Source organism: Poecile atricapillus, chromosome Z (genome assembly GCF_030490865.1).
Source record: "Poecile atricapillus isolate bPoeAtr1 chromosome Z, bPoeAtr1.hap1, whole genome shotgun sequence".
Lineage (NCBI taxonomy): Eukaryota > Metazoa > Chordata > Aves > Passeriformes > Paridae > Poecile > Poecile atricapillus.
In genome coordinates this window covers 138,084,229-138,111,287 of record NC_081289.1, presented here as the reverse complement: position 1 = coordinate 138,111,287, position 27,059 = coordinate 138,084,229, and the positions used below count along the sequence as shown (strand labels likewise).

General features: G+C 40.3%; 1 protein-coding gene across 1 annotated transcript; it reads right to left on the bottom strand.

Annotated features, from left to right (window-relative positions):
* Positions 1–365: 365 nt before the first annotated feature.
* Positions 366–21,242, bottom strand: KIF24 (kinesin family member 24). Its single transcript, XM_058826478.1, has 12 exons — positions 20,629–21,242; positions 17,219–17,408; positions 15,858–15,955; positions 14,378–14,593; positions 13,166–13,253; positions 11,122–11,243; positions 9,513–9,618; positions 7,673–7,744; positions 6,924–7,033; positions 3,619–5,997; positions 2,609–2,702; positions 366–510 (listed from the first exon to the last, which is right to left on the bottom strand). The coding sequence occupies exons 1-12, from the start codon at positions 21,240–21,242 to the stop codon at positions 376–378; spliced, it is 4,224 nt and encodes a 1,407-aa protein (XP_058682461.1). The 3' UTR covers positions 366–375.
* Positions 21,243–27,059: the final 5,817 nt, after the last annotated feature.

Sequence of the window (27,059 nt, the reverse complement as noted above, 5' to 3'; positions counted from 1 at the left end):
ATTTCATTCAAACCTGTATCTGGCTTCAAAGTCGTTTCCCTTACTTGGCAACATGAAATTGCCCTTAACATGTGAGGAGCTGCTATGATACATGAACACAACTTGCTTTCTGCTTGGTGAGATATTTAAAGGCTGCTGAATTGTTACTGTTCAGAATGTGGCTTACTAGTATTAATGAAATACACAGCTTATGGTGCCAATTAGTCATCTCTCATTTACTCAGAATTCTCTCCATCCTTATATAAAGCACACACTAATCACAAACATCAAACCAAAAGCTATCCCCTACCACCCACACTCTGCAGCACCAAGTGTAGCAAAGTGCTGGCTGAGGTCTCCTGTAGGTGCTCCAGTAGACATGGAAGCAAAGAAGGTCTAAACTGGTGGAGGTGTTTGCAGTGATATGTCAGTGGAGGCTAAACAAAGCTGCAGCTGGGCTCGCATTGCTTGGACACACTTTGACTTCAGCACCAAGATTTCATCCAGCATGGTCATGAAATTCGGAAAATCCTGGTGAGGAAGGCACAAGGAAACAGTACAGAACAGTATCAGCAGGTTGGAGAAAATCAGCGTATTTTTTACACTACAGCAGAACAGAAAAGCATTCTGCAGACTAGTAGATTAAATCAGCATCTAAATACCAAGGTTCACTGGTAGTTTTATTTCATTACAGCTCATATAGTGGCTTAAAAATAAAAATGTATAAAGTAGCTGCTGTCACTCTTCTACTCTGGTTAGCTTTTCAAAGGTTTGGTAGTGGGACTGGTCACCCAGTTTTAACGTGTATTGAACTCTGTTCCTGACACCACTCATGTTTGATTTATGGATTATGAAAATAAATGGTGAGCTATGCCACTACAGATCAGACATAATAGCCCAATCTTGAGAGATGCAAGGGATTTATATCCCATCAGGTCATGGGGCCTTGGCTGCAGGTCTGCCATGAGCAATACCAGCAGTGTATCCAGCCTCAGCCCAGGGAACTCTACCTTCCACACTGTGATTAAAACTGAAATGGAGTTTTAAGCCTTTTTTCAGTAAGGCTTGTATTAATAAGGCAGCACTTGGAAGTGTTCTGCTCTCCGGCTGAGAGTAGTTTGGTGCCTTTGTCCCCAGGTCTGTTGCCTGAGAAGCTGGGAGGTGTCAGCATCTCCAGGGCTGGGAAATTCAGCTGCTGTGCATGAAAATCAATCATGCAAAAGCTTATTTGGCAGTACTCCAGCTGTATCTCCTGCACTGTATCTCTGTCCTGTGGGGAAATCAGGACAGTGATGAAGACTAGCCCAGCTGCTGTGGCATATTTTTCTTAAGCACTTTAAATATTGCTTTGTTCAGTGTGTGGCTGGTCTTGGCAGGAGTTTCTCCTGCGGCCAAGTTTCATGGCTAGAGAAGCTGAAAACATCTGAAAATGGAAGGAGAGAAGCCAATGCATGAAGCCCAAGCACATTTCATTACCCAAAAAAGGTTGTGCTACTACAAGGTATGTTATTCACACACTGCTGGAGGCCTGGCAAGCTTGTCAGAATTCTGATAGCCAGAAAAGAACTGCTTGCTGCAAGAGGCAAATAAATTTGGGGGGAGAGCTGGTGTCCAGCGACAAACAGACTTAAGAAGAACAATCTCAGAAGATTAAAAAAAAATTAAGAAGATGAAAGATAGCTTTGTTTCACTGCACTGTCTGCCACAAAGTGAATACAGTTTATGTCTCTCCTGCTGCTTTGTGGACTGTATCTTATCTGTGAAACAGCATATGCAGCTTGAAATCACAGTGAATAAGCCACATGGTAGCTCCACTCCAAAGTCCCTGAGAGAAGAGTCCCTCTACTTCATATCTGAACTGTGACAGGAATTGACATGGTTTGATAATGCAATCCAGCAATGCAGCTTGGCTTTACTAAGAAGGTGAGGGAACTGGGAAGGCAGGAGTTCTCACTGGAAAATGTTCAGTCTGGATTTTCACATAGCTGTAACATGCATCTGTTGGGATGCAGGAGAAACAGAGAATGGGATTGCCTAGCTAGCAGTGAGGCCATGCAGGTGCCAGTTTTTAGGTCTAGGGTACACCATCTGAGGCAAAGACAAGCTAAGAAACACTTGAGCACCAAAGCCAAGAGCGTGTAAGGCACAAGCCACAGTGGTCAGAACACTGGAGTAAGTGAGTGCAGGGTTGTTAGCACACCTGCCATGTGATAGGCAAAGCGGCTCTCAGAGGGAAGAGACTGCCAATGCCACCAGTGTCCTGCCCTAGCTGTGTGCTCTGTTGTGTGGTATCAGCTTACTCGTCCCAACCTGAAAGAACTAAAACATCCCAGGGACAGATGGCCTGTCTGGTACAGTCTGCCCTGTGATGCAAGATAAGGGAAGGCTCTGTTATCAGAGACAAAGGCTTCAGGGCCAGCCCATCCGTCTCCTGCTCCCCAAGGCCCTGTCAGAGTGGAGACTGGCAGACACAACAGGCACTGAAAATGAGAGGCCTCTCCCAGGACTAAGGCCTTGGAAAAGGGATTAAACTGACAAGAAACATCACATTACCAATTAAAGTTAATAATCTCTAAGATTAATTTATGCATGTTCAATGGGCACCAAAACCATCATCTGAAATACTTACCATTGCTGACATCTGATTTATCAAGCACTCCTCTTTGAAGCACAGGCATGCCATTTCATCCAGCTGCTGCTGATGAGCACGAATTACAGTCTGTCTGATTAACAAAAAACACACACTGGTTAAACAGCTTGTAGTGTAACCACTGCTTGTAATCACAGCTGGCCTCAATAAACCTTCAAGAAAGAGGAATACCCCAGAGGAAGCCTTGCTGTCCTGGCACTCAGGAAGGGCACACCAGTGCTCCGGGAAGTGCATTGGACTGCCCTGGTCTGGGTTTCAGGATGAAATAGGTGACTGAGGGCTGCTCACACAGGAATGACCACAGCACTTCCTTAGCACAGGCAGCACACAAGAGATTTTTACTGCAGGAGAATCAAGGAGCACAACAATCATCTAATTAATTGCTGAGGTGGCTTATAACCATGAGTCTAAGTAATTTCAGTAAGAACCAGGCCAAGCAGGAATGCAGTGCTGCTGTTGATTCCTCTGAGCAAGTTTCACTGACCAACAATATATTTTCAGTCAAGGGAATGCAGTCCAATGCCTGGGAGTGAAAATGGAAGCTCAGAGTACTCAGAAGCTTTATATCTACATCTTCTGTGACTGCCCAGCTGCTCTAGCAGCTCTTCTTTTCAATTATGGAACAGCTACAACCTGATTCTTGATGGAAGGTTTTGATGTATTTTAGGTACTTTACAGCTTATGGTAAGCCAATTAATTACTGTGAACTGCAGTTCATATTATAATATTTATTCCTCTAGCATTATCTTAGAACCTCTAATAGCATAATTTGCTTCCTGTAAGATTTTTAAATATCACTAAATAACAAGCAACCATATATTTTTAAGATAATTACTATAAATTATGAATAATCTTGCAATTATTTAACAGAATGATTAACGGTTGGTTTTTGAATACATATTTACATATGACATACAAATAAAGGCAAATGTATCACATGTCCAGCATTTCTAAGCTTTATTACAAACTTCACAATGAGCAAGACTTACTGTGCCTTTTCTAGGGCTTCCCTCTGCCATTTCCTCATCTCTGATATAGCACCTGGAGAGCTGCTGCTGGACATGTGTGAGGGACACTTTGCATTTGCTATTGGCTTATTATCTTTGGTTGCAAATCCTGCATCTGCAGCAAAAGTCTCTTGCGTAAAAATACTCTGCTTTAACTTGGTTTTTAGCAACCCTGTTTCCTCATGGCCAAATGATGACTTGGCAGGGTCTTCAGAATGGGTGAGGTTCTCATTCCTCAGCCCTGGCTTGGGCTGCAGCAGCAAGCTGCTCTCCTGAGAGGGGGACTGGGCTGCATAGCTCTTTTCAGGTATTTCAGCATTTATTTCCTCATCGTGGGACCCTTGACTTGAGTTAGACTTCCCTGAATTACCAGCATTGTTATGCTGATTAACATCAGCACCAGGTGTGCCTCCCAAGTGATCTTTGCAGGGGGGGTCACTGCAAAGTCCCCCACCCTCTCTCTCTGGCCTGGGGACCGTGGATCCAGCTGTGGGTCCAGCTGTGGATGTTTCTGTCGGGTCACGTCCAACAAACAAATTGCGCCGGACTCCCTGCTTGGACAAATACGATCCCAGGTGGCAGCAGCACGGCTTCACACGGCCGCAGGTGGGTGGGAGCTGCTTCTGCTTGGCTTGAGGGGATGCCAGCAGGGCACAGAGCCTTCCCCCAAGGCGGCTCTGCTCCCCCAGCTCCAGCATGCTGTCAGTCAGAGATCTGCTCCTGGTGCACTGCCAGCTCTCGTCCTCAAACCTGCTCTGGATGTCACTGTCCAGCATCTGCATCTCAGAGTGGGGCTCCTCTTGGCTGGAAGACGCTTTCTCTGTTTCAGCTGTGTCCTCACCATTGAGAGGGGACATGAGGGGAGGGGTCATGAGCTCAGAGGTGAATTCTGAGGAACAGCTGGAAGAAACACAGTGGCTAACTCCATCATTTTGAGCTTTCCATTTTACACCTCCTGCAAAGGCAGCCTTTTTATCCAAAGTGGATTCTTCCTTCTCCTTGTGCTGGAGATCAATCTCTTTGCACTCTGAAGTTCCTGAATTCAATACAGGAGATACATATGGGCTTGAAGCATCCTTTACCGGAGTTAAGGTGGCCTCACTGGAGTAAACAAGACATCTGTGTTTGGACCTGTACTCTTCGTGATCAGCTAGGAAATCCTTGCCATTTTTCCAGCTGCAACCAGCATCTTCCTGCAGGCAGTAAGGTTTTTCTGCAGTATTGCTTGGAGAGGATTCAACAGCTAAGTCATAGCTCCATTCTGCAGAAGTATTGCTGCAGTCTGCATTTTTAATGGATTCCTCTGCCTTTGGGCTACCCTCACTACAATCCCAGCTGTCATCTAATCCATGATCTTGCATGGGTATTGCATATTTAAAAAATAAATCCTGTCGCTTTTGGCCTTTTTGCTCTTCTTCAGTTCCTTGTTCTCTTTCATGAAGGAAAAATGAATGTTGACTGCATTTGCTGGTATTTCTTCTTTCCACACTCTTTTGACTACAGACAGGTGAGAAAGAATCTTCACTGAAATCACTGTCATCCAGATCTTCCAGCTGCATCCCCTCTTTGCTCTGCAGTTCAGTCGGAGTAAGGCTCAGCTCCTGCTTCACTTGAATCTCCTCAGGCTTGTACTGCATTAAAAACCTCTCAAGGGGTTGATAGTTCAATTTTTGCATTAGAATAGGGGGCTGCTGAAACTGCTGGTGATAAAGACGTAAATGCTCTTCCCTTTCCTTCTGAAACGGAGGCAGGTATGTCCAAGGCTCAACAGACTCTTTAGTGAAAGTGTTTTCCCATTCCTGTTCACTGTCAGAGGGCAGATTTCCATCTCCAAAGGCATTATCATCTCTAGGAACAAGCTGTTTCTGAACAGGTTGCACTGTCTGGACTTTCAGGCATTGAACAGGTGTTGTGTTTTGCATACACTTGTCTTGCTGGCCACTCTCTTTTGTTTCTGCTGTGGCAATGAAATCATTCACCAAGGTGCTCTTTTCAGTGTTGGAGAATAGATCATCATTTTTCTTCTTCAGGGGATTTGTTATCCGCAAGATTCCCTTAACTGGGGTGGTGTGGTGGAAGCAAGGAGTGCTGGTATTTCCTTTGTAGGTGTGTTCTTTACCAGTTCCCTTGGGGGTAGAGGTAAGAGGGACATCAAGTGGCTGGAGTGCTTCTGGATATGCCTTTGGTTTTGTAGCACTTGAGGGATGCTGTAGGCCTAGCTTCACCTTCTTTGGAGAGCTCTTTTCCCCAGGTGGCAAAGATAGGGTGCTTTGGACATGTTTTGGAGATAAATTTCCAGCTTTGCGACGCCTTTTTGTGAGAGGGGTAGGACATCTAATCCCTTTCTTCAGCTCTTTGACCCTGTAAAGAAGAGGCTGGATTTAGAAGATGTCATGCTCTCAGATAAATAACAGCATCTTCAGAACAAATGAATGCTTTCACATACTAAGACTAAATATTGAATTCAACATCATGGTTTGTCTTCTATCTCTGATCTTCACAGATAAATCAAAACCCCTCTGCCAAAATGCCTGGACTTTTGGACAAATCTATGGCAGTCTTTTTAAGTGCTTCCTTGAGCAGTGCGTAACAGGTCAAGTGAGTGGAAATGGCCTCTGTTTCAATGCAAGGGAGTAGTATTTCCACACGTAATAATGCAGCAGAACAAGCTGGTATTCTCCACAGCACATCAGAATCCCACAAGGCTCAAAGTAGGACTTTGGGAGTAGCTGAAGTGGGGATTCTTAGCTCAGGTGGCTGCTAGCACAGCAGGGGATGTGGACTGGACTGCACTGCTCCTGGATCAGAGCTAGAAATGCAACTGATTAACTGATATCACCCTTTCCCTACCATCCTGACATTCAGCTGTTCCCTCTGCTCCTCTTGCCCCTCATGGTCTTTTAAGACCAGCATTGCACAGCCTGTAATTTACTTCCTTCTGTGTAGGAGGGAGGGTGAAGGACTTGCACACATTCTAAGTAGAATCATAATACAAAACTAAACCAAAACTTTTGAATGCCAAGGTCAGTAATCCTGCAGTTACAGGGCACACAGTGATATTTTCATCACTGAAAGCAGTCATCAGAAAGTACTTACGAGACCCAAAAAATTTTAAGACAAAATCTAAGAGTTGGAATAGGTAACGATTTTATTAGCTTTGTAAAGATTCTGTTTCTTGCTTAAATCAACATTTTCAATACAACTAAAGTAAAATGTAGTGCCAAACATCACACATTACTTTTTACTTTGTGATTTTCACCCTGGCAAGAGTGAGTTTCACATCCTACCTGTCAGCATACCGCAGAGTGTTCAGGGTGTGCTCTGTAGCTATGTGGCTTGGTGAAACATTGGCTATCATACATGTCTTGGAATTGCCAATGAAAGAGTCCTTTAGCACCTAGGGTTCAAAGGAAAAAAAAATTGGGTTCTTATCAGTTCATGTCCTTTGCACATCCTGTACATTAGCAACGTCTGCAAAAGAAACTTAACATAAGGTACTTTTTTTTTTCTTTTAATAAATGTAGTCCTCTTGTCTCAGTTTTTCTTGTTTTTATTTGTTTACAGTTTAAAATGAATACAAGTATTAATTAGGACTCTAAACAAGCCCTTGTTCCAGATACCTCAAGGGTGCCAATATGGTTTGAGGAATAAAGCTGATGTTACAGCTGAAGTTGAGAAATATTGATGAAAGGTCCCAGGACAGTAACTGAACAGAAGATTTCAGACTGGGGGGCGATGGATGATAACACTGTATGAGTCTCAAAGGTGGTGTTTGGGTTTTGTTTGGTTTCAGCTTTTGGCTTGTTCCTTTTTTTTTCCATGCCAATCCCCACTGCTGGCTGGAGGAAATTTACAGTTGGCATTCATTCTGTGATTACCTTTAAAATTAAAATTTACAGAAGCTATGCTTTTCTCTCTTCCCCAAGAGAGGAAGCAGTTACTGAACTATGTCATCTATTTATTTATTTATTTGCTTTTTTGCATATTTCTGTCCTCAGCAGGGAAACCTCTTCTCTTACTTTTTTGCTCATTTTACCTGAGTTAATTTGCTTTGCCGGAAAGGAGTATGCATTTGTTCCTGATCCAGTGCCCGAATGCATTCCTTTAGCTACCAAAAGAAAGAAAGAATAGAAGGGAAAAATAGATCAATCATGCACTGGCAAGGAACTCAACCACATCAAACCAAACCTACCCAGGTCCTGTATCACCTTTGACTCCCACAATGTGTTGTCCCTTGCAAGGTCAATTTGTGCCCTGCCTGATGGCTCCGTGGGCTACACCAAATGCATTTAGCACATACAGAGCTCCACAGAGCTGCTGCCTGCACCACATCTAGCTAGTCTGAAGCCAGACGGAGTGTAGGCTAGATTATGCTGCAGTTTGCAGGGCAGTTGTACTCAAAGGACAGAGCTTTTTGAGCTATATCTCTTATTTCCTTACTTCTGGACATAACTGATTACAGGATTGTCATGGTGATACTGCCATCAAGCATTTACAGCCTTTCTACATTCTACAAACTCCCACTGAAAACCATACTTATTTATCATTTTTACAGCACTTTATTAAAAACTGCACCAGTAACAAGAGATCAAACTGTAATTCTTCAGTCAGGCTCTCATAGTTGCAGTGTCTGAAAGTCTTCCCTTGAAAACAATGCAAATATTCAAACCAGCAACAGACTTCAAATCTCGTGGGTTTGAAGGTATGAAGAGAGTGTTATGATCATTGAGGCCAACCCTAGGTTTTACAGGCTACAGGTTACGATGATTTATCCAACAATGCTTTTTATATTTAATTCAATCACTACTTGTAGAGTGTCCTGGTATCTTCTTAGTTTCACAAAATACCAAAAATGTACACACTCCAATTTTACAGTTTCTTTTAAAAGAGTTTCATGGGCTTACACTCAGGAACCAGAAAATTGTTCAGGCTGGAGAAGACCTTCAAGATCAGACTTTTTTCTATTCAGGTCCCAACTCCCCATGACACTCAGTTATTAAACAGCAAGTACTCAAGAAAGCATGAAGTACAGAAAGATATCCACCTCACAGGCTACCTCCCAGCACAAACACTAATATTCCAGTGCAGGAAAAGCCTCTGTGCAAAGGAGCATCTGCATTCCCAAAGCAGAGCAAGCCGCCTCCTGTTTACAGCACACTAAGAGGTACAGTTGTGTGCACTGACTTCTGTACTCCTGGCTCATACTCAGCAACCTGTATCACCTTGCTGATATAAGCCCCCAGTCACCAATGAGCTTCAACTGTCTGCATTAAAGGAGGTGCAAAGCTTTCTGCAGCACTTACAGGCACTTCTGCTTTATCTTAGATGGCATTTTTCTGCTCCTTTTTTCCTCTTTGCCTGACTGTGGACACTTATAAAGACAGTTTGCCTTATGAGTGCATTTCTTCCTGTTCCTTCCTCCCCACAAATAAATTGCTAGTTTTTATGCTCTTAAGTCCTTTATTCCTGATTTGAAAGAGAAGCCTGAGTTTAAGTGGTAAAAATAACTGGCAGAAACAGATGTGCTCTTATGAAACAAACAAGGCAATTCCAAGCTAGTATTCTTTAAAAGGGACAAAATCTTCTATACAAAATATGGGACACTTATTACACTACACCTAACATTCTCCATGCTATGTTTACCTGTATTGCAGTAAGAATGGATGATTAAAAATACAAAATTTTCATCAGGATAATTCTTCCTTCTTAAATTGTTTTTCAGTCATGAGATAAATTAAACTGAACACATTTAGTACCTTGGTTATTTTTTCCTCTCCATGGAATACATACATACATTATTCTGTGGTTCACTTTCATCCTAACAAACATGCTAGTAATTAAAAGCAAAACCTTCCCCAGACATAATAGTAGCTTACTGCTAAAAGACTTTGGTTTATTTCTGCTCCTTCCATTTTTGTTTGTCGATCCATGTCTTTGGCATCTGCTGCCCTTTCACTGCCAGCCAAGTCAATGAATGATATCCTGGAAAAAAACAAAGTTGCATTTATCTTAAGGGCTTTTTTTCCCTCTTCTTTTTTTCTTTATTAAACCAGCAGGCTACAACATATGGCATCAGAAGAGTAATTAGAAATGACTACTTTTGAACAACAAGAAACATTCACTGGAGATATCTGAGATACCAAAATAAGCATAGCAGCAGAAACAGTGTCAGAGCATCTTAATATTAAATCATAGAAAGTGTAGTTATATGTGATGACAGTGCAACACATTCATCTGTCCAGATAATCACTGTGTTTGTAGTTTCCTAAGAAAACAGTTAAAAGAAATTTTCTTGATTTCTCCTTCCAGGTAAGACAGACAACTGCCATGTCAAATGGGAATTTGGGACAACAGGAATAGAAATTTCCAGTGTAGCAATTAATACACTGAGCTTTCAGTGATGCCTGCCATTTCTTTCCACAAAACTCCATTACTCCCTTTCACAGTCCCTAGCTCTGGGTGCCAGCTGCTGTACTGACTGTTGCACTGTTTCTTTGTCTTTGTCCTTCCTCTTTTTTTGCAACAGCCCTGACTTCTTTTATAGGCACATCTTGGCACCTTTTCCTCAGATCAGCTCCACCTCCCTTTCAGACACACAAACCCCCCCCAGTCCAGATGCTACACCTACATAACCTCTATACTTTTATTTCTAAGCCTGCCTGTTCTGTCTTCTCCTCTCTTCAGTGTTTGTGGCTCTCCCATTTTGCCTTGTGCTCAAAATTAGATCCTGGACAAGAAGACTGTGTGGTAGCTAATGGAAGACGGTGTCAGCAGGATTTTGTGACACTTGGCAGTAATGCAGATGCACAGACTTTCTTCCTCAGATCTATTTCCTGAGGTTTAGTATGGAGAAAAGATGACTGAGAGGAGGCACAATTAGTTTTTGAATACATAAAGTGGATGCCACAAGAGTAAGTAAACTGCTCTTTCTGTCTGCTGCAGATAGCATCAGAGTCACTCAAATTATCAGGGAGGTTTATGTGAAATACTCTGATTCTTCTGGCCAAAGGCAAAACATCTGTCATGGAATTATCTCCACCTGGGCTAGTCATCCCAAACTCACTTTGTAGTCAATTACAGGACAGAAATGCTTTGAGGGGAAAATGCATCTGACCTAATTTAGGTCACACTGCAGAGATCCCAGAGTGACAATTTCATTCTACTGACTTCAAAGGTGATGAGTTCACATGTGGATATGTCCAGTGCAGGCATCTAATTTAGCCAAATTAAACACTGAAGATGAGGGGATGGATTTGATTGTCAAACTCCTTCACTGGAAATTTGTACAAATTAATTTGATAAAGCTCTCACAGATGTGCCTAAAACATTCTCCTTGGAAAAAGAGACAGGACTGTGGAACTTCTCAAGTCCCTTTTAACCCTATCTTCTAATTTAACGCACATTTGTGCACTAACACCTCCTCTTTGTCTCTTGGATGTGCCTGGGTTTGACATCAGCACTGAGCACTTCTGCTTCTGGTCTTACCTTCCAGATGCCCTGTTGGCTGTGTCTTTAATTTGAATTTGGATGATGGCATGAGACCGAGAGGAATCTGAGTTAACTCCAGTAGCTCCTGTGCTACGTTCTTTTCCCCCCTTCAAAATCACCTGCAAATAAGGGAGACAAAATCCAAGTGAATTGTAAATAAAATCACAATCTCTCAGAAAGAGATCTTGTCCTCCTAAGATGAGGAAACGTTGTGACAAATGGTTCATTACAGCCTTAAAATTTGGTACAAGGCAGTAGAGATTGGATCCCTTCCCATATTTCAGAGCTTTGTGCATGGACTTACTTGTAGTGATACAACAGAGCTTAAAGAGCACAATGCAATTAAGAATCCGTTGCATCGCACCCTCACTCATTTTTGCAAATTATTCAAATTATAAAACTAAATTCTTTATTATATTGCTAGCATACATTTGTAGTACTATAAACACAACCTAAAAGACTCAAGAGACTGACTATTCTTGTTGTTCTTTTAAAATTTCACTTTCTCTTGTAGGTGAGTAAAGCTATCCAGAAAGTCAAACAAAAAATCACGAACTGCCAAAACCTTTCTAAATTTCCAAAACAAAAGAAAAACAAAACAAAACAAAAAATTATGCCAGAGTAAGGAACAAAGTTAGAAGATCAATTATACTCGGCACAACAGTAAAATAAGAATACAAGGGAGGAAGGCAAGGCAGTAGGACAAGGGCTCCTTCAAGACACAAATCTGGATAATTCTTTTTTGAAAACTTTAAAGGACTGTTGCAGAAAGTCTAGCATTGACTGCAGCAGGGCATTCATAGTACAGTCACTAATTTCCTGTGTTGCAAGAACAAATTAAAATATTGCCTAGCAAAATCAATACACTCAGCTGATAGATGTGAATTATTCATGCTCTTCAGTGGCCAGTGCTCAGTGAGCAACATAACCAACCACTGCAGCTTCCAAGCTTTATATCAGTGCTAAGTGCAGATAATTTCTGAATCAAAGCCAACATCAGTGAGTAGTGAATAATCAGGAATGTGTTCAAAGCTCTTTCCATATATCTGTTGCAGAATACTCAGAAGTTCTGAGTCAAGCCAGTAACACTTCTGTGTTCAAATGGGCCTGTGAACTATTTTTTTTCCCCCAAGATATCTCTAAGAATTAAGTAATTTAATAGCTCTTCTGTGTGTGGAATGTGATAATACCAAGGAATTGTAAATCAACCATATATTAAATTTGCAGTCTAACTTTCAGAAGCATCACCAGCTTGTCCTGAAGCTTGGAGTTAATGGAAAGACGAACAACTAAATTAAGTGCAATGTCAGTGGACAACACTACGACAATTTTAATAAGTCATTTACAATATCAGGCACTTCTAATTCACACTTCCTTACCAAAAAATGAATTGAATTATGCAAAGTCAGGCTAAATAGAAAATAGATTTAATCAGCTTGCTTGTTGCAGGACAACACAGAAAATTTGCCAGTGCCCTTTCAGGGCTCAGCCAAGTAGGAAAGGAAAACTGAAGCCTTGTTCATGGTGAATGTCAGCTACTGTTTAAAGATCTTAATTTTACTTGCCTGTTATCGTGCACACACGTAAGCAGTATTTTAAATATTTCAGACAAATATCTCAGTCTTAAGTATTTTCTAATTTCTGTTTCTAATAGTTTTCAAATTTATATATTCTGTGCCATAACCATGTATCTTTTATATACAAAAATCTAAGTTCATAGAACTTCAAGATACCACACTGGGAGAAAATACATACCCAACTTTTAGGGTCCCTTACTGGGACACTATTGAACTTCTGGAATCTTTCCCTAAGGAATGGCAGCAGAAGCGACAGCTGCGAATCAACTGCTTGCATATGGCTAACACAAGAAACAGCTTAATGAAAAAAGGCACTTTTAATAGAGCCCCCTGGGCTTGCCACTTTGAGGGCCTTAAACAGGAACATACACTTGTGCTACACAGTAAATAATGTCTGTAAGTGACACACCTCACAGATCAGCAAATTGGGCTGAAGAAGACAAAGAATGAATCCCAAACATTACCTCCAACAGCTTATCTTCAGAATCCACCTGAACCTCCCGAAGTCCAACTATCTGAACAACGTGCTTGCCATCTTCTCTTGCATAAAGTCTGAAAAAAGAGCACAGAGATATATGAAATCTCAGAAAGCAGCAGTGAAAACATTCATCACACGTGGTCTCCGTGCCTCGACACTGAGAAAAAGCAATCCAGGCTACTGACAGGGGAGAGGCCCTGATGTCATTAATTTATTTTCAGAGCTGAAAAGGTACCTCATTTACAAGTACCACTGACATTTCACTGCTAAAGAGACATTACCAGTGCATTTCTGCTAGTTCAAGAATATAATAAAGCAGGGAAGTATATTACCATGTTTACATTTTAGAGTTCCTGTGTCTCTTTAAACTACATCTCAGGCTCCTCTAAGTCCTCATCAGACTGTAAATTTTGCTCTGTTCATATTCTAAGGATTTTTTGCACAGGTTTTTAAAGCAGCTCCTACAGCCTCAGAGTCATATTTCAGCATCACCTCCAAAGGCTTGCTGGGCTGAGTCACTGGGCTGGCCAAGGAGAAGGTGAGCAGGCTCTGCAGAGTCAAGCATGTAAGAGATCAACAGGATCTTCAGAGATTGGCAAGAGTCAAATCCCTACTGGCACAGCAGGAGGGACAGCCAGAGTTTATGCTTGACCAGGGAAAGACAGGGACTCCACAATGGCTGACATATGACAGGCTGTCCAAAGAAGCTGTGGATGTCCCATGCCTGAAAATGTTCAAGGCCAGGTTGCATGGGGCTCTGAGCAACCTGGTCTTGTGGAAGTTGTCCCTGCCCAGGGCAGAAGGGGTAGAACAAGATGATCTTTAAGGTTCCTTCTCAAAATGTTCTGTGATTCTAAGACGGGAAATTCTGACCACAAGAAGCTTGTTTCTCTACCTATGGATGTTCACCTGTTATCTTACTACAGTGTAAGCAAGAGCCTGAGCTTGTATCTCAAACCTAAGCCCTTATTTTTCCCCCATACAATAGACCAGGAGGAGTCCCTATCAATATCACAATGTCTACTGTCAGACCTGGCATTCCTCCCTAAGTAGCTCCTACAAACAACCCTAATTAAATACGTAACATTTGATATAAATGCTAGTATGTTAAATGTAATCACATGAAAACAGTAAACGATTTCCAAACAACTGATTCACAACCACAGGCTTATAGTAAACCATGTTTTTATTTAAATACCTTTGCCTTCCATTTAGCAGGTCATAAAGGTGTCCGCAGTAGATCTCATAAAAACTGACCAAAACACTAAGATCTTTCTTGGATGGTGATGCTTCCAGGTAGTTAAAGATGTCCTTGGCAGCCAGGGCGTAGAGTCCTGGGTTACGGTGACTCCCCATCATGGTGTAAGTCTTACCTGCACCAGTCTGTCCATATGCAAAGCAAGTTGCATTGCCTCTGTGGAGACAGGGTATGTGTTTAGTGCCACATCTGATTCATTCATATCTATTAAATAATATTCTGCAATGCTGGTGTCTATCTATAGTGGCCCCCTAGTAATGACGTTTGGCCTGCTACTGTCTCTGGGAAACTGCAGAATGCCTAACAATGATTTCCAAGTATACCCTATCTGATGTGGTACAAGGTGCTGGCTCTCTTCCTTTCTTTTCCTTTCCCTGCCCCCTTTAAAAAAAAGACTTTGTACCTGGCTCTGTACTCCTGGCAGAGGAATGGGTAAAAATGTAGGGCTGCAGTAATCACAGGGAACAATTTCTTGCCAATTTAGATTGCAGACTGGCCTCACTATGGTGTTAGATTAAATGAACGCCAGCAGGAGGGATGGAAAAGTAAGGGGAAAGCTGGGAAAAAAATAGCATAATCTCTTCTGGTGGCATTACTGGATTAGCTGTAACGTGAATTGTGGCTTTAGTGACTACTACACAGCAAGGTACAAGCCTTATTCTCCGTTTTCACTTTCCTTTTCTCAAGAGCATGATACTCTGTTTATGATACTTGGAGATTTTTAGTAACAGAATTTGTTACATTTTGTTGATTTTCAGTATGGATATGTAATCTTTTCCTTCAAAGATTAAAAGAAAAAGTAATAATATTCAAGTATATATTCAGTGTATATATTAAATATATATATATATATATAACCTTGCATAGAAATAAAATGTCTTGTCTAAAGCCACCATCAATTTTCCATTAATCAGGAAATATGTAATTATGATTAAACCTCTAAGCAAATATAAATCAATAAAAATAAATCACAAGGTTATTCATAATTTCTACTACCTTATGAACTGTACAACTACATGCAAAAATATCTGTCAGTAGTGTCAGGAAAGAGGTAACACTCTTTCTTTACAGATGACTGTGTTCTGCCACACAGGAACCTTTGTTAGTGAAGATGAGAGTTCAGAAATCTTGGGATGCATTTTTTTATTCTAGATTGACCATGCTATCTCCTTGTTGCATCTGAGGTTCAATTTAACCTTCTTCTGTAATTGAGATTTGTCACCAAGAGTGAATGAAGTTAACCCTGATTTATTTTTGTCAAAATTGCAATCAAAGATATTCTGAAAGGGGTAAGGTATGTGGCAAACATGAAATGAAGATACATTTCAAAAGATGAAAAGCATAAAGGAAAATTCAGGCAACATATAAAACTGGAAAACAGCTAGACAAAAAATAACAAATGTAAGCACTGATGCCCTACCCATCAAAAATATGCTGAATGAGTGGATAAGCAGTCCTCATATACACATCGTGATTGTTACATGACTCCGCGAAGACTTCATCAAAATAAAAAACATGCTGCAAAACAAAGATAATCTTTACATAAGAAAGAATATATTTCACTTCCCCTCCAATTCTACTCAAAGGTAAAATGAAATAACAGAAGTCTTTCCAGTGACTTCATATGGCTTTGGATTAGGTAGAGAGTGACCTAGCACACTTAATACGCAGTACAACCCATGTAGGAACACACCAATCAAGAGATTCAGGGCAGGGGGAAAAAAAAAAACCCACAAAAATTCCTTGATTTCCCATCATTCTGAAGCATAACATACCAGAACCTTTTAACAAGACCAAAAAAAAGCTAATTAAAGAAAACCTATTAATTAAATGAATCAGCCTACAGATGTACTGTCAGACTGTAACAGTAAAAAGAACTGAGAGTCAACTCTTGACTCTCTCAAAATTAGTTCTCACTTGTGACTAAGTTGTGATTAATTGCCTCTGTTCTTAAAAAGTTTTGTGCCAGAGAAGAAAAAAGCTGCTCCTAAGCAAAGCTAGATTGTCTGAACTCAGTCAGAAGGGGGCAAGAAAATCAAAACTTCCCACACTCCAGACCAGACTCAAAGAAGCAGGGTCTGTGGAAATGATGCAGCACACATCCCACTCTAAAAGGTGGCACATGAACTGGGCCTGAGAGAAATCCAAACTGAAATTTTACCAGACACTCCAAACAGTTGTTCCTAGGGCCCAGATTGTAAAAATAACACTCAGGAGAGCGAGAATGGCTTGCTGCCTCTACAAATCAGTTCTGTTCCTGGTGCTGTCAGTCACAAGTGAGAATTTGAACTATGACAGCATGAAGTCTTTGGGATTAAGAGACAAAGACCAAAAGGGAACTTCATTTTCAAAAGCATTTGAGAAAAAAGGAAGGGAGGAGATGAGGGTGTATCTGATTCATTGAAACAGACCTACAGTGCTGAAACAGTGGAAAGAGAACTCCCCACTGAAGTACCCTGGAAAGCCATCAGCAGGCATTTCTCCTGCAGCAATGGCATGCAGCAGAGGGTTTATTTTGCCACATACAAAGAAAGCTGCAAGAGACATACTTCAAGAGCTTAAAATTCTGGGCTCAGGTTTGCTGGCACAGTCTGGCATAAATCAGAAGCAACGCAAATATAGACAACTCTGAGCTAAAAGAAAAGCCCACCATCTATTTCAGTGTAAGAAATACTAACAGTCCTTTTCTGTTTTCCCTCATGGAAACTCTAAGCAACATAAGCTTAACCCCTCCATGCAAGTGACGGACCCATAAGCACAGCCTTCAATGGAGTACATTACCTGTAAAATGTACTGTGTAAGATCAACTGCCTCCTTCTTCTCATGGAGAAGTAGGGTTTCTTCATCTTTCACTGTGATGATATTAATCTCCCCACGTTTCTCCTCCTTCAGGCAGAGAGGACGTTTTCGGACACATACTCTGATTTTTTCACTCTCTGTCCATGGAGTCTCTTTGTCCACAGTATTGGATCTACAACAATAGTGGAGGAACAGATTTTAAAATCAGGTTACAACAGAATCTAGAATATGCCTGAATTTGTTACTTTTTTCAGAGAATGTTTCTGTCATTAATGTCTATCAAAAAAGTCCGTAACACCTTGTTTTAATATGGTGCATTTTACATTTTTCTGATGCTTTTTCCTAAGCAGATTGAGGCTTCCTATACACTTCTGCTGAAAGAATGGCTGTGTTTGTACAGCTACACTCCAGAACTTGTTGCTGGACTGACATATTTTCAATTCTACACAAACATGAGAAGGAAGCTGGTATAATATCCAAGTTAACATAATGAAATTTAATCTTGCTGAAATTATTTGCACTCATGATTAGTCACTTAATCATGTACAATAGAAGTACAAATAGATCTTGAAAAGGAAAAGGTACAATACTTAGTTGATTTTCCTCTCATGCTGGACTTTATTCTTAGCATTATAGACTGTCTAACTGGTTATAAGTAAATGACTCAAACTGGCAAATGAGATAGTTTCACCATGTTCCTGTTCAGCTCCAAAAAAACTAATTAAAATGTTGATCTTATCCTTGTCTCCCCTTTGGTCTTTTTTCATAAAAAGGTTATGTGGTTTCAGACCATAAGCAAAGCTGTGATCTTATGTTTCAGCATTTTTACTTTAGTCCCCTTCCAGACTCCTCAGAATGTCACGGAGGTCATTTCATGTTGCATTGATTAACCTGCTGTGTACAACATTTTGTGAATAGAATAGGCTTAAATTAACCAAAATGCATTCATTACATCTCTCCCTTCTTCAAGCTGTCTTCAGCCAAATCAGTAACGATTTTCAGCCTGGATTTGTATTTTGAATAATCAAGCCCCAACTTGCCCAAAAGCACTGTTTCTGCCACACTGCCCAGATGCCAAAAATCTCTTAGCATAGCAACTGAAAACTCATATATACCAGTTGAGTAACAAAGTGTAACCCAGAAATTACTCAACATCTCATTAACATCCACAGGCTTGTGGTATCATTGCTGTTGTGTTCCATGATTCCCCAGAAGCACATAAGCTGCAGATTTAAATCTCAAGATGTGTCTTTGAAGACCACACACAAGCAATCTTTACTTGTCCCTTTAATTTTAGTACAGCTTTCCTGTGCAGTCCAGGATCAGGCCCCACATTTAGATGGAAAATTCTTTCATTGGAAAAGAAAGGCAGTGACACTTGAAATAAGATGCTTCATAAGCTGGTGTGAGCTTATGCATATCACTAGGCACCAAATGTTGTCCAACAAATGATCAGAGGCTCTGAAGTTTAATTCTCATGCCAGAGTAATTGGTGACCTGCAGCAAAAGGCTGTTGTGCTCTAAGAGCTTGAAGCAGAAAGGACTGCAGTATTTGGAGAAAAGAAAAACCGAAAATTTAGAGACTCTGTTAATGAGAAAAAATGGATAAATTCTCCCTAGTACAGAGGCACATTTTGTTGTGTATATTCTGTAAGGGAATAGAATGTATGTTAATTCTATTTGCCAAACGTGAAGTTCATATTTCTTACTAACTCTTTTAAAAGATAAATTGTATTTCATTATAAAATAATTTTTCATTACTAGGGGAAAAAAATCAAACAAAAGACAGAACAGATCATCAGAAATCTGACTAAATAATAGGTCAGCAGAACAACTATGTCTTTGCAAAATCAAGTTATTTGCATTGGGAAAGTTCAAAATAAATTTGAACATATTAAAAGAGTTCTTTGTCTTTCTGCTATCTGAAATCATGTCTGAGTTTTCCAATATTTCTCACAGATGAGACTAGATAAGCCTTCACAGTGGTCAAATCACAAGGTAACATGGGAATGGATGGATTTAGCGATGCAGTTAAGCACTTGCAGAACAGGGATCAAAAACCTGAGTGTAAGCATGCTGCTCCAAGCCTGCCTGAAATGCACAACTCTCCAAACATGAGAAAATTAGTTGAGGCACATCAGGAGGAGGATGCAGAAAGCCCATGAGATGAACCATAATGCTAGGTGCAGAGGAATGTGTTTACAAAAGACGAGAACAAGGAAACAAAGTGCGAACAATGAAGTGAGAACATGCTTCTGTTGCACGATTAAAAACCTTTAACTCCTTTAGTTGAGCCATGATACATTTTTAAATTTGCCAACATTATAAATCCTGTCCTTTAGCTGCACATTGGCTCAGCTTCTAGAAGAGACAGAGAATGCACCCAGGTATCAATATATATTGGGGGTTAGTGCACTTCTCCAGAAGGTGGGAATGCCTTTTTTTTCCAGCCAAGGGGAATTATAAACCTTTATCTTTGATTTCACAGTTTAAATGCTCTACTTACTATGTCACCTTAGTACTTTTCCACTGTGGCAGCAGCATCTATCCCGCCAGGCACATGCACTCTCAGTGGGAGCTGTAATTGATACCTGAACTCCACAGATCTTTCCATGTACCAAATTTTTCCCTACAGCCTTCCCAGACCAGACCTAACTTCATAAACTACCTCTCTTCATTGCATTTTAACTACTATGACTGCATTGCAACAAGCTAGATACTGGTATTACATGTGCAGAGGCATAGGTGCTCTGCTGCTGAATCAGGAAAAAAAAATATTTGGTGCTTTAAAAATGTTGCCAGGGTAGATTTACCAGTGGTTCATGATAACCACAGCCCCTCCAGTACCAAACACTGGAAAAGTATGGAAGTTACAAATCACATGCCTAAGGAGCAGCTGCAAGGCATCCCTCTCACCACCAGGTCTGTAACCCTTCCCAGCAGTATTCATTCTGCTTCCTTTTAAAGCTTCAGTTCAGAAATTTCTTATAAACAAGTATAGCCATCACAGCCTATATCCTTACTGAGAAAAGCTTGACAAATTTAACAACAGGCAATGCCCTATTTTGGGCATAAAAAAATGTTTTAAAACAGTACCACAGAAAGACAAAGACTGGCTCAAATACCAAGAAAACAAAGCCTTAAATCCTGAAAGACAATAAAGACTATTAGACAACCTTGGTGGGTAGCAGCTGGTCAAATTCAGACAATTCCTTTTATAAGACTTGGAAAGTTGCAAATGCTTATTAATATCTCTCGTCTGTAAGACTTTGCATTGCTCTGTAATGCTTGAATTTCTCATTTGGAGGTGAGGAAGACAGATTCTGCTCCACAATTACGAAAGAATTATGACTAACCTGAAGTATTAGTAAAATAAAGGTGATCATTATTACCTGATACAGGAACGAGGTAGTCCATAATTATACCCTGAAATATGAGTTACTCTTTGTACAATAGGAGCTTCAGAATCCCCCAGGAGAGGAGCAATATCATCAGTAACTGTTGGACAGCTCAGGTCATTTTTTGTACCTATTCCAGGGATATTTAGGTCTTTTCTAGTTAATCTGATTGGCTCTGAATCATGTGGTGGAATGTGTCCCAGTATTTCCCCCGCACTGTTCTTCTCTTCATTGGCACCGAAGTCAGGTGAATGACACAATTCAGGTTCAGAGTCTCCAACTGTTCCACCATTTTCTTCACAGAAGGACTCAAAACGCAGCTGTCTGCGGGGTCCTGACCTGGTCACCTGAGGCTGAATGAAAAGGCCATGTGGTTGAAAATCTTGCTTGCTTAAGTCTGCAATGCATTCCTGTCGCATAATTTTGATTATTCTAATGAGCTGAAAAAGACGCTTGCGATCATTTGTGTCATGGATCCCCAGTTTGGTGTAATCTTCCATGGAAACCTTGACAAGCTCATCAATTTTCTGAAGACCAAAGGCAGCAAAGCGGGGATAGTATTTTTCAAGTTCTGCTTCACGAAGGCATTCATAAAGGCATGATGCCATCTTCAACCTAGAGCCAACAAGAAATCAAACAAAAGAGACTCTAGAATCATATGAAACATCACATCTGACCAAGTTACTAATGAAGAAACTGCACGTTTCCTGATGCCATTACTCACAGTTAAGATAGAAGCTTGTTTACCAAGTTTACCATACACTAGACTGACAAACATTATGGAAGATAGCAATAACAACAAGAAATTAAAACATGAAACAAATATTACATCCACAAAACTATATTTTTATATCTACAATACACAACATGTAAGAAATGCACAAGGCAATATCACTCACTGCCACAGAGGTCCTACACTCCTGACGTCTACTTGATGAATGCCACAGCTACTGAAACCCTGTCCTCAAGCTATAGAATGTAAAATGCCTAATTTTAGACACTCAATTTAATATCAAGGCACATGGTCTAATGTGGTTCAGCTACCCCTGGTTAACTAACCAGAGGAGAAAAAATTGCACTTGTCCTCACCTCAAGCTGCCTAATTAAGACCATTCATCTTACAGATGAACTACAGCAAAATTTTAGTTTTGTTGTATAACATTCTCTTTTATGTCATAATCCTGTAAGCATTTCTGAGTCTTCTTGACAGAAAAACCAAAAAATAATTCTGCAAAATCTTAAAGACAGCATTTCTCTAAATCTATATATGCCACTGGAATGCCATACTTGCATTCTTGGGGAAACCCAAAAAAGAAACATGAATCACTGAAAAGTATGCCCCAAGTCCCCCAACTTCTTTACTTATATCTTACTGGCAATGCATGGTGCAGCTGTCTGTATCCAAGTGGATTAATATCTGCAGATATTTTTACTTGTTCCATGAAACACAAAAATGATAGCACTTCAAGTATCTGTTGCCCACTGCCTTCTCATATCTTTGTTCAGTCTAGGACCTTAACAATTACTGCTCTTACTCCTGTTTGGAGGTCACAGTAAGACTCAACAAAGACAAGTTATTTAAGTTTTCCTCCCTGTAGTTCAGCGTGGATTCTTTGTCAGGATTTTCAAGGCTCTCTACAATGACATTATGGAAGAAAATAAGATCATCCCCAAATCTGAGTCCATGCCATTAATTAATACATGATGTTGAAGTAATAACAACAATAAAATCATAAAGGATTAATATATAAAGTGCTGACTGTGCAAGATATCACAGCGGCCAGAATGTGCAGTAGAGAACATCTAAAATTACTTAATAGTCCATGCTTTAGGTAAAATTATGAGACTCAACAACAAGACACTCCAAGACCAAAAAATTCACATGTAAGTGAATTTATTTAATGTGTAGGTAACGTGATTCTGAATCCTGAGGTAAAGTTAAGAGTCACTGCTGAGGCTGCTAGATTTTGGGAGGAGGAAATCAAAACTGACACAAGAGATAGCAAACCCAGAGATCAGGGAGACTAAATACCTTATGCGTGCAAGGGTTTCACAAGCATTCACTACTTGCCAACTTCTCTACCTGCGACTTAATTTAAATAATAACATTTTGGAAAAATTCCCTTTCTTACATAAGGTAGCTTAAAATGTAAAACCAGTATGGGAGCTGTGCAACTCTCTATATGCACTGCCATGGGAAAATTCTTCTGTTTGATGAAAGGAGGAGCTAGAACTCAAGGCCAAGACACTAATCTCAAAAGTGTTGAGAATCTGCTAAAGACAAAAATAAGCTAATAAATTTATTTTGTCTAATCTCTATCTGTATCCTAGAGTACACCTATATTTTATATATCCTTATATTAAATGCAGAGTGTCCAAAGACTCTAATTATATGTTCAAATAATGGTGAACACCAGAGAAACAATGGAGACACTTTCTAAAAGAATGAACAGCAGACAAGGGGAGAGAATGATGGATTCATTCATATTGGTTCATATTAGAACGTCAAGGTTCTAATAGAAAATGAAACAAAATATATTTAAATAGCTAGAAATAAAAGGTTGTGATAATATGGAGTGACAAGTCAGAAGAATTCTCAGCATTATGAAAATCCAAGTAATGTAGGTACAGCAGAACCTACAAAAGCCATGTAAGCAGCTCTCTGTGGCTAATTGGCTAAGGCTCTGTGCCATGTGAAAGCAACTAAATGGTTTCTTAATGAGACCTGGCCTCAGACCTCAGCTCTGCCTTCCCAGAGATAATAAATCTTAGTGACTCTAAGTGGTTTCAAGGATAACTCCAGCAACTCCTTATTGACAGGACAAGAATTTCACAAGCTAGGAAAACAAAATGTTCACTAATAAAGGAGTAACAAATTAATTAACCACGGACAAAAAAAATTAGGGGCTAGCATAACAAGAGGTTCCAGCATTTCTGATGACTTTAAAACTTGAGAGTAGACAATTGCTAAAAGAGTTTGCATGGTTCAAACATGAAAGAACTCAGGGAAAACTGCAATTGCAAGTGAAACTTCTCACCTTTCAATCACTGATGCTCCAAAAAAAAAGGGCTATCTTTCTCCTTATTGAAAGAATAATTTAATTCATCTAACCCTGTAGAGATCTTTGTGTCTGAAGATGCTTTTCCTAACAGATACACAATTCTTCAAAATAAATTTGCTTTGTGAAAACTAAGAGGAGGTTTTGAAGAATCCTAAATTGTTAATGCCATCTTCTGGCAAAAAAAGGCAGAAGGCTTTTAGTATTGTAACAGCCAGCATTTCCTCAGTTATTTGTTTGTTCACCCATGAGAACAATGTGTCATGGGGCAGAAAAACACACCATTCTTCAGCATGGTATTTTCATATCAAAACCTAGGTCTTGCTCCCCACAAATACATGGGTAGCTGAACTGAAAACAGGGTTGAGATAAAAGACTAGGACTTCTTGAAATAGCTGGGTACAAAGAGGTGAGTGTGGAGGTATAATTCCCCATGTGCACCCAGCCTGACACCTCTATGTGGCACATGAATCCTCTACAACTTGTTGCTTATGCCAAGACGTTTTACAAAGATCTGGTAATACATAAGTGCTTATTGTAAAAAAGAATTAGAATTACATATAAAAGGGACCAGCTTAGCCACAGAATTAGATTGCAGCTTGGCATCAGAGAACTCTTCCTTAGCTTCAGTATTAGAGGTTTATCAAAGGTCATAAAGCTGATGAAAAAAAGAAAAGTCAGGTGTAAATAATAAAAAGGAGTGGTCACATTTTTCTGTCCTGAAGGAAATTAACTTAAAATTATGCTCTGGGAGCTGACTCTCCATTTTAAAATGCTTTTAATTATTAATTACCTCTTTCAAAAGATCTTTTTCTTGATGCACTTTTCAAGGTGGAGGAAAGGTCTTCAAAGATATTCGGTGAGTGTCAATCACTGTGTAAAAAATAAATTATGTAAAAGCCCCATAGAGATTATTTTAATAAAGCAGCCTTGAACCACTATACCTTGATCCTTATTAACTTCTGATATATTAAAGATCTCAGGACTCCATTCACTTGAATAACCCTCACATGTACTGTTATCCCACTGTAGCTCACTCATACTGACCTGACAATTTGAGATGATTTAGAGCGATGATTTTAGATTTAGTTGATTTACTGAGTGTCACCACTGAGAGAGAACACAAGTGTCATTATATCTGTTCTTTAAATTAGGGAAAAAAAGTGAAGAAATCTTACATGACACTCCTACAAATGCAAATGATACATCTTGTCCTGCATATAGTCTAAGGTAATCACTCTGAATCATAAATCCTGGCCTGATTATTAAAGAATTTTATTAGTTATGATTTTCAAGGGTATTTGATAAACACAGAAATTGTTAATCAGCGTACAAAACATAAACACCAACTTGTTTTCCATGTAAATCATCATGCTCTACAAGTACCTTATAAAAATACAATTTAAGAACTTCAAAAGTTTGGAAATGTGTGTAGCAGGTGGGTGTTTCCCCTCCTGATAGCAAAGACAGCAGCACACTGTACTCATTACTTGCAGCCATTTTACCCCAAAAAAGGCTTCAGCACTTTAGCACAAGTTCTGTTCATGGCAAAGAGTTTGCAGGTTTTTTTGAAATACAGGAGCAAAGAATGAATAGGGAAAAGGGAAACATTAATTCATGTCACTACCCATCCATCTTCATTCCTTATTTATTTTAACATTAAGCTCTTTTTCTAAGGTGATCCAAAGCCAAATCTGATTTAACCCTCCAGAAATTAATGGCTAATTTGCTTTTCCAGAGCACCAAAATGCTTTACCTTTAATCATTCTGACCCCATTCCTTGGGAATTAGGGCATTCCCGTGAAGAACAGGGTCAGGATGCAGCTGCACTTTTTTAAGACAAGCTCCACAATGAGATAATCTGTATTGTAAAAGAGTCCATAATTTTAGTTTAATGAAACAGGTAGGGATCTGTGAAGCCATGGTTGACGTTGCAGCAGATCCCTTTGGAAGATCATAGGATTACTCTACCCTGCATGTAAACAACAGGGCATTAAACATTCCACTGCTCCTTAGAACAAGTGTTCAGCTGTTTTGAATCTGAACACTGACCACAGATAACCACTTACAGCTTCAGTACAGCAAAAGCAACTAGAGAGGAGGGAATGGTTTTAATGCCAAATGGTAGCTATTTTACAGCTGGAGCTTGACACAGATCTGCTGCTTGCAGCAACAAGAAATGGGGGTTTCCTTTGCCACTGTCATACTTTGAGGAAGTTACTAAAACAATTAATGCCATCAAAACTGGCTTACAAACAAGTAAATATTGGGGATTTTTTTGTTTCCCCAGAAAGTATTTTAGAGTATTGTGCTCCTCTATCCATACTAATTAATGCCATTAAAACTGGCTTACAAACAAATAAATGTTAGGGATATTTTTGTTTCCCCACAAAGTATTTCGGAGTATTTTATTCCTCTCTCCAAACTAAGTATAGCTTGGTGACCTCAGCAGAAAAGGCGCCATCCTGCAGCTGATCCCGACAGCTGCCAGGAACAGCTGCATGGAGAAGGGGAAGTGTCCAATACTGGGATATTGAATATTGGAAGTGTCCAATATTCAACCACGTGCCGAGAAAATAACCCACGAGTTATAGCAGGGTGGGCACCAATTATTTGCAAATCGTGCCTGACCTCATCCTCTCAGCAGGACCGACCAAATGCCCCTCAAGTTTTCTTCTATAATTTTAAAGTTTTATTTAATTTTTAAAATATAAAACCAAATAATATCCTTTGTATATGTATAATTAAATATATCAAAACTATATTTTAAATAGTACTTAAGTATTTTATATATTGTACATAATATATATACATTTTTTTAAAAATTGCACTAACATATTTTACATGTTATACAAATTACGTGCTATCTATAGCATATCTAAAGTACGTAATTGAAAAATATTTTATAATTATAAAAATGTAGCAAAACAAACCGCCACGCGTCCAGACTTGCACCGCGTGTCCTAAAGGGGGACATATCCTTCCCCGAGCTGTCCCACCACGGCTCTTCCCCGTCTAGAGCCGGATGGGGTCGGCCAGGACGGTGTCCCCAGAACCCCTCCTGACCCAGCTGCCCCCGTCCTCTCAGGGCTGTGACCCCCCCCCTCACTCACCGGCCGCCGCAGCGCGCGGCGGCGGCCATTAAGCCGCATCTCCATGGCAACAACGCTTTTCCCGCTTCAAACGCCCGCGCGCAGCCCCGCGCGCACAGCCAGCCAATAGAGAGACGGGAGAGGGGCGGGCGGGCACGTCCCGGCGGAGAGAGGCCAATCCGAGGTCTGCAAGGGGCGGGGGCGGGGCCTAAGGGGAGGCGGGGGGCGGGACCAGGAGGGCGTGGCTACCGCCCGCAGCTCTGCCGCTCCGATT

Coding starts and splice junctions, on each gene's coding strand:
- KIF24 (XM_058826478.1), bottom strand. CDS start 21,242: ATGGCATCATGCCTTTATGAATGCCTTCGTGAAGCAGAACTTGAAAAA. Junction 13,254..14,377: donor CTGCTAAATGGAAGGCAAAG/GTATTTAAATAA, acceptor CTCTTTTTTCAG/ACTTTATGCAAGAGAAGATG. Junction 11,244..13,165: donor CTGAAGATAAGCTGTTGGAG/GTAATGTTTGGG, acceptor CCTTATTTGCAG/GTGATTTTGAAGGGGGGAAA.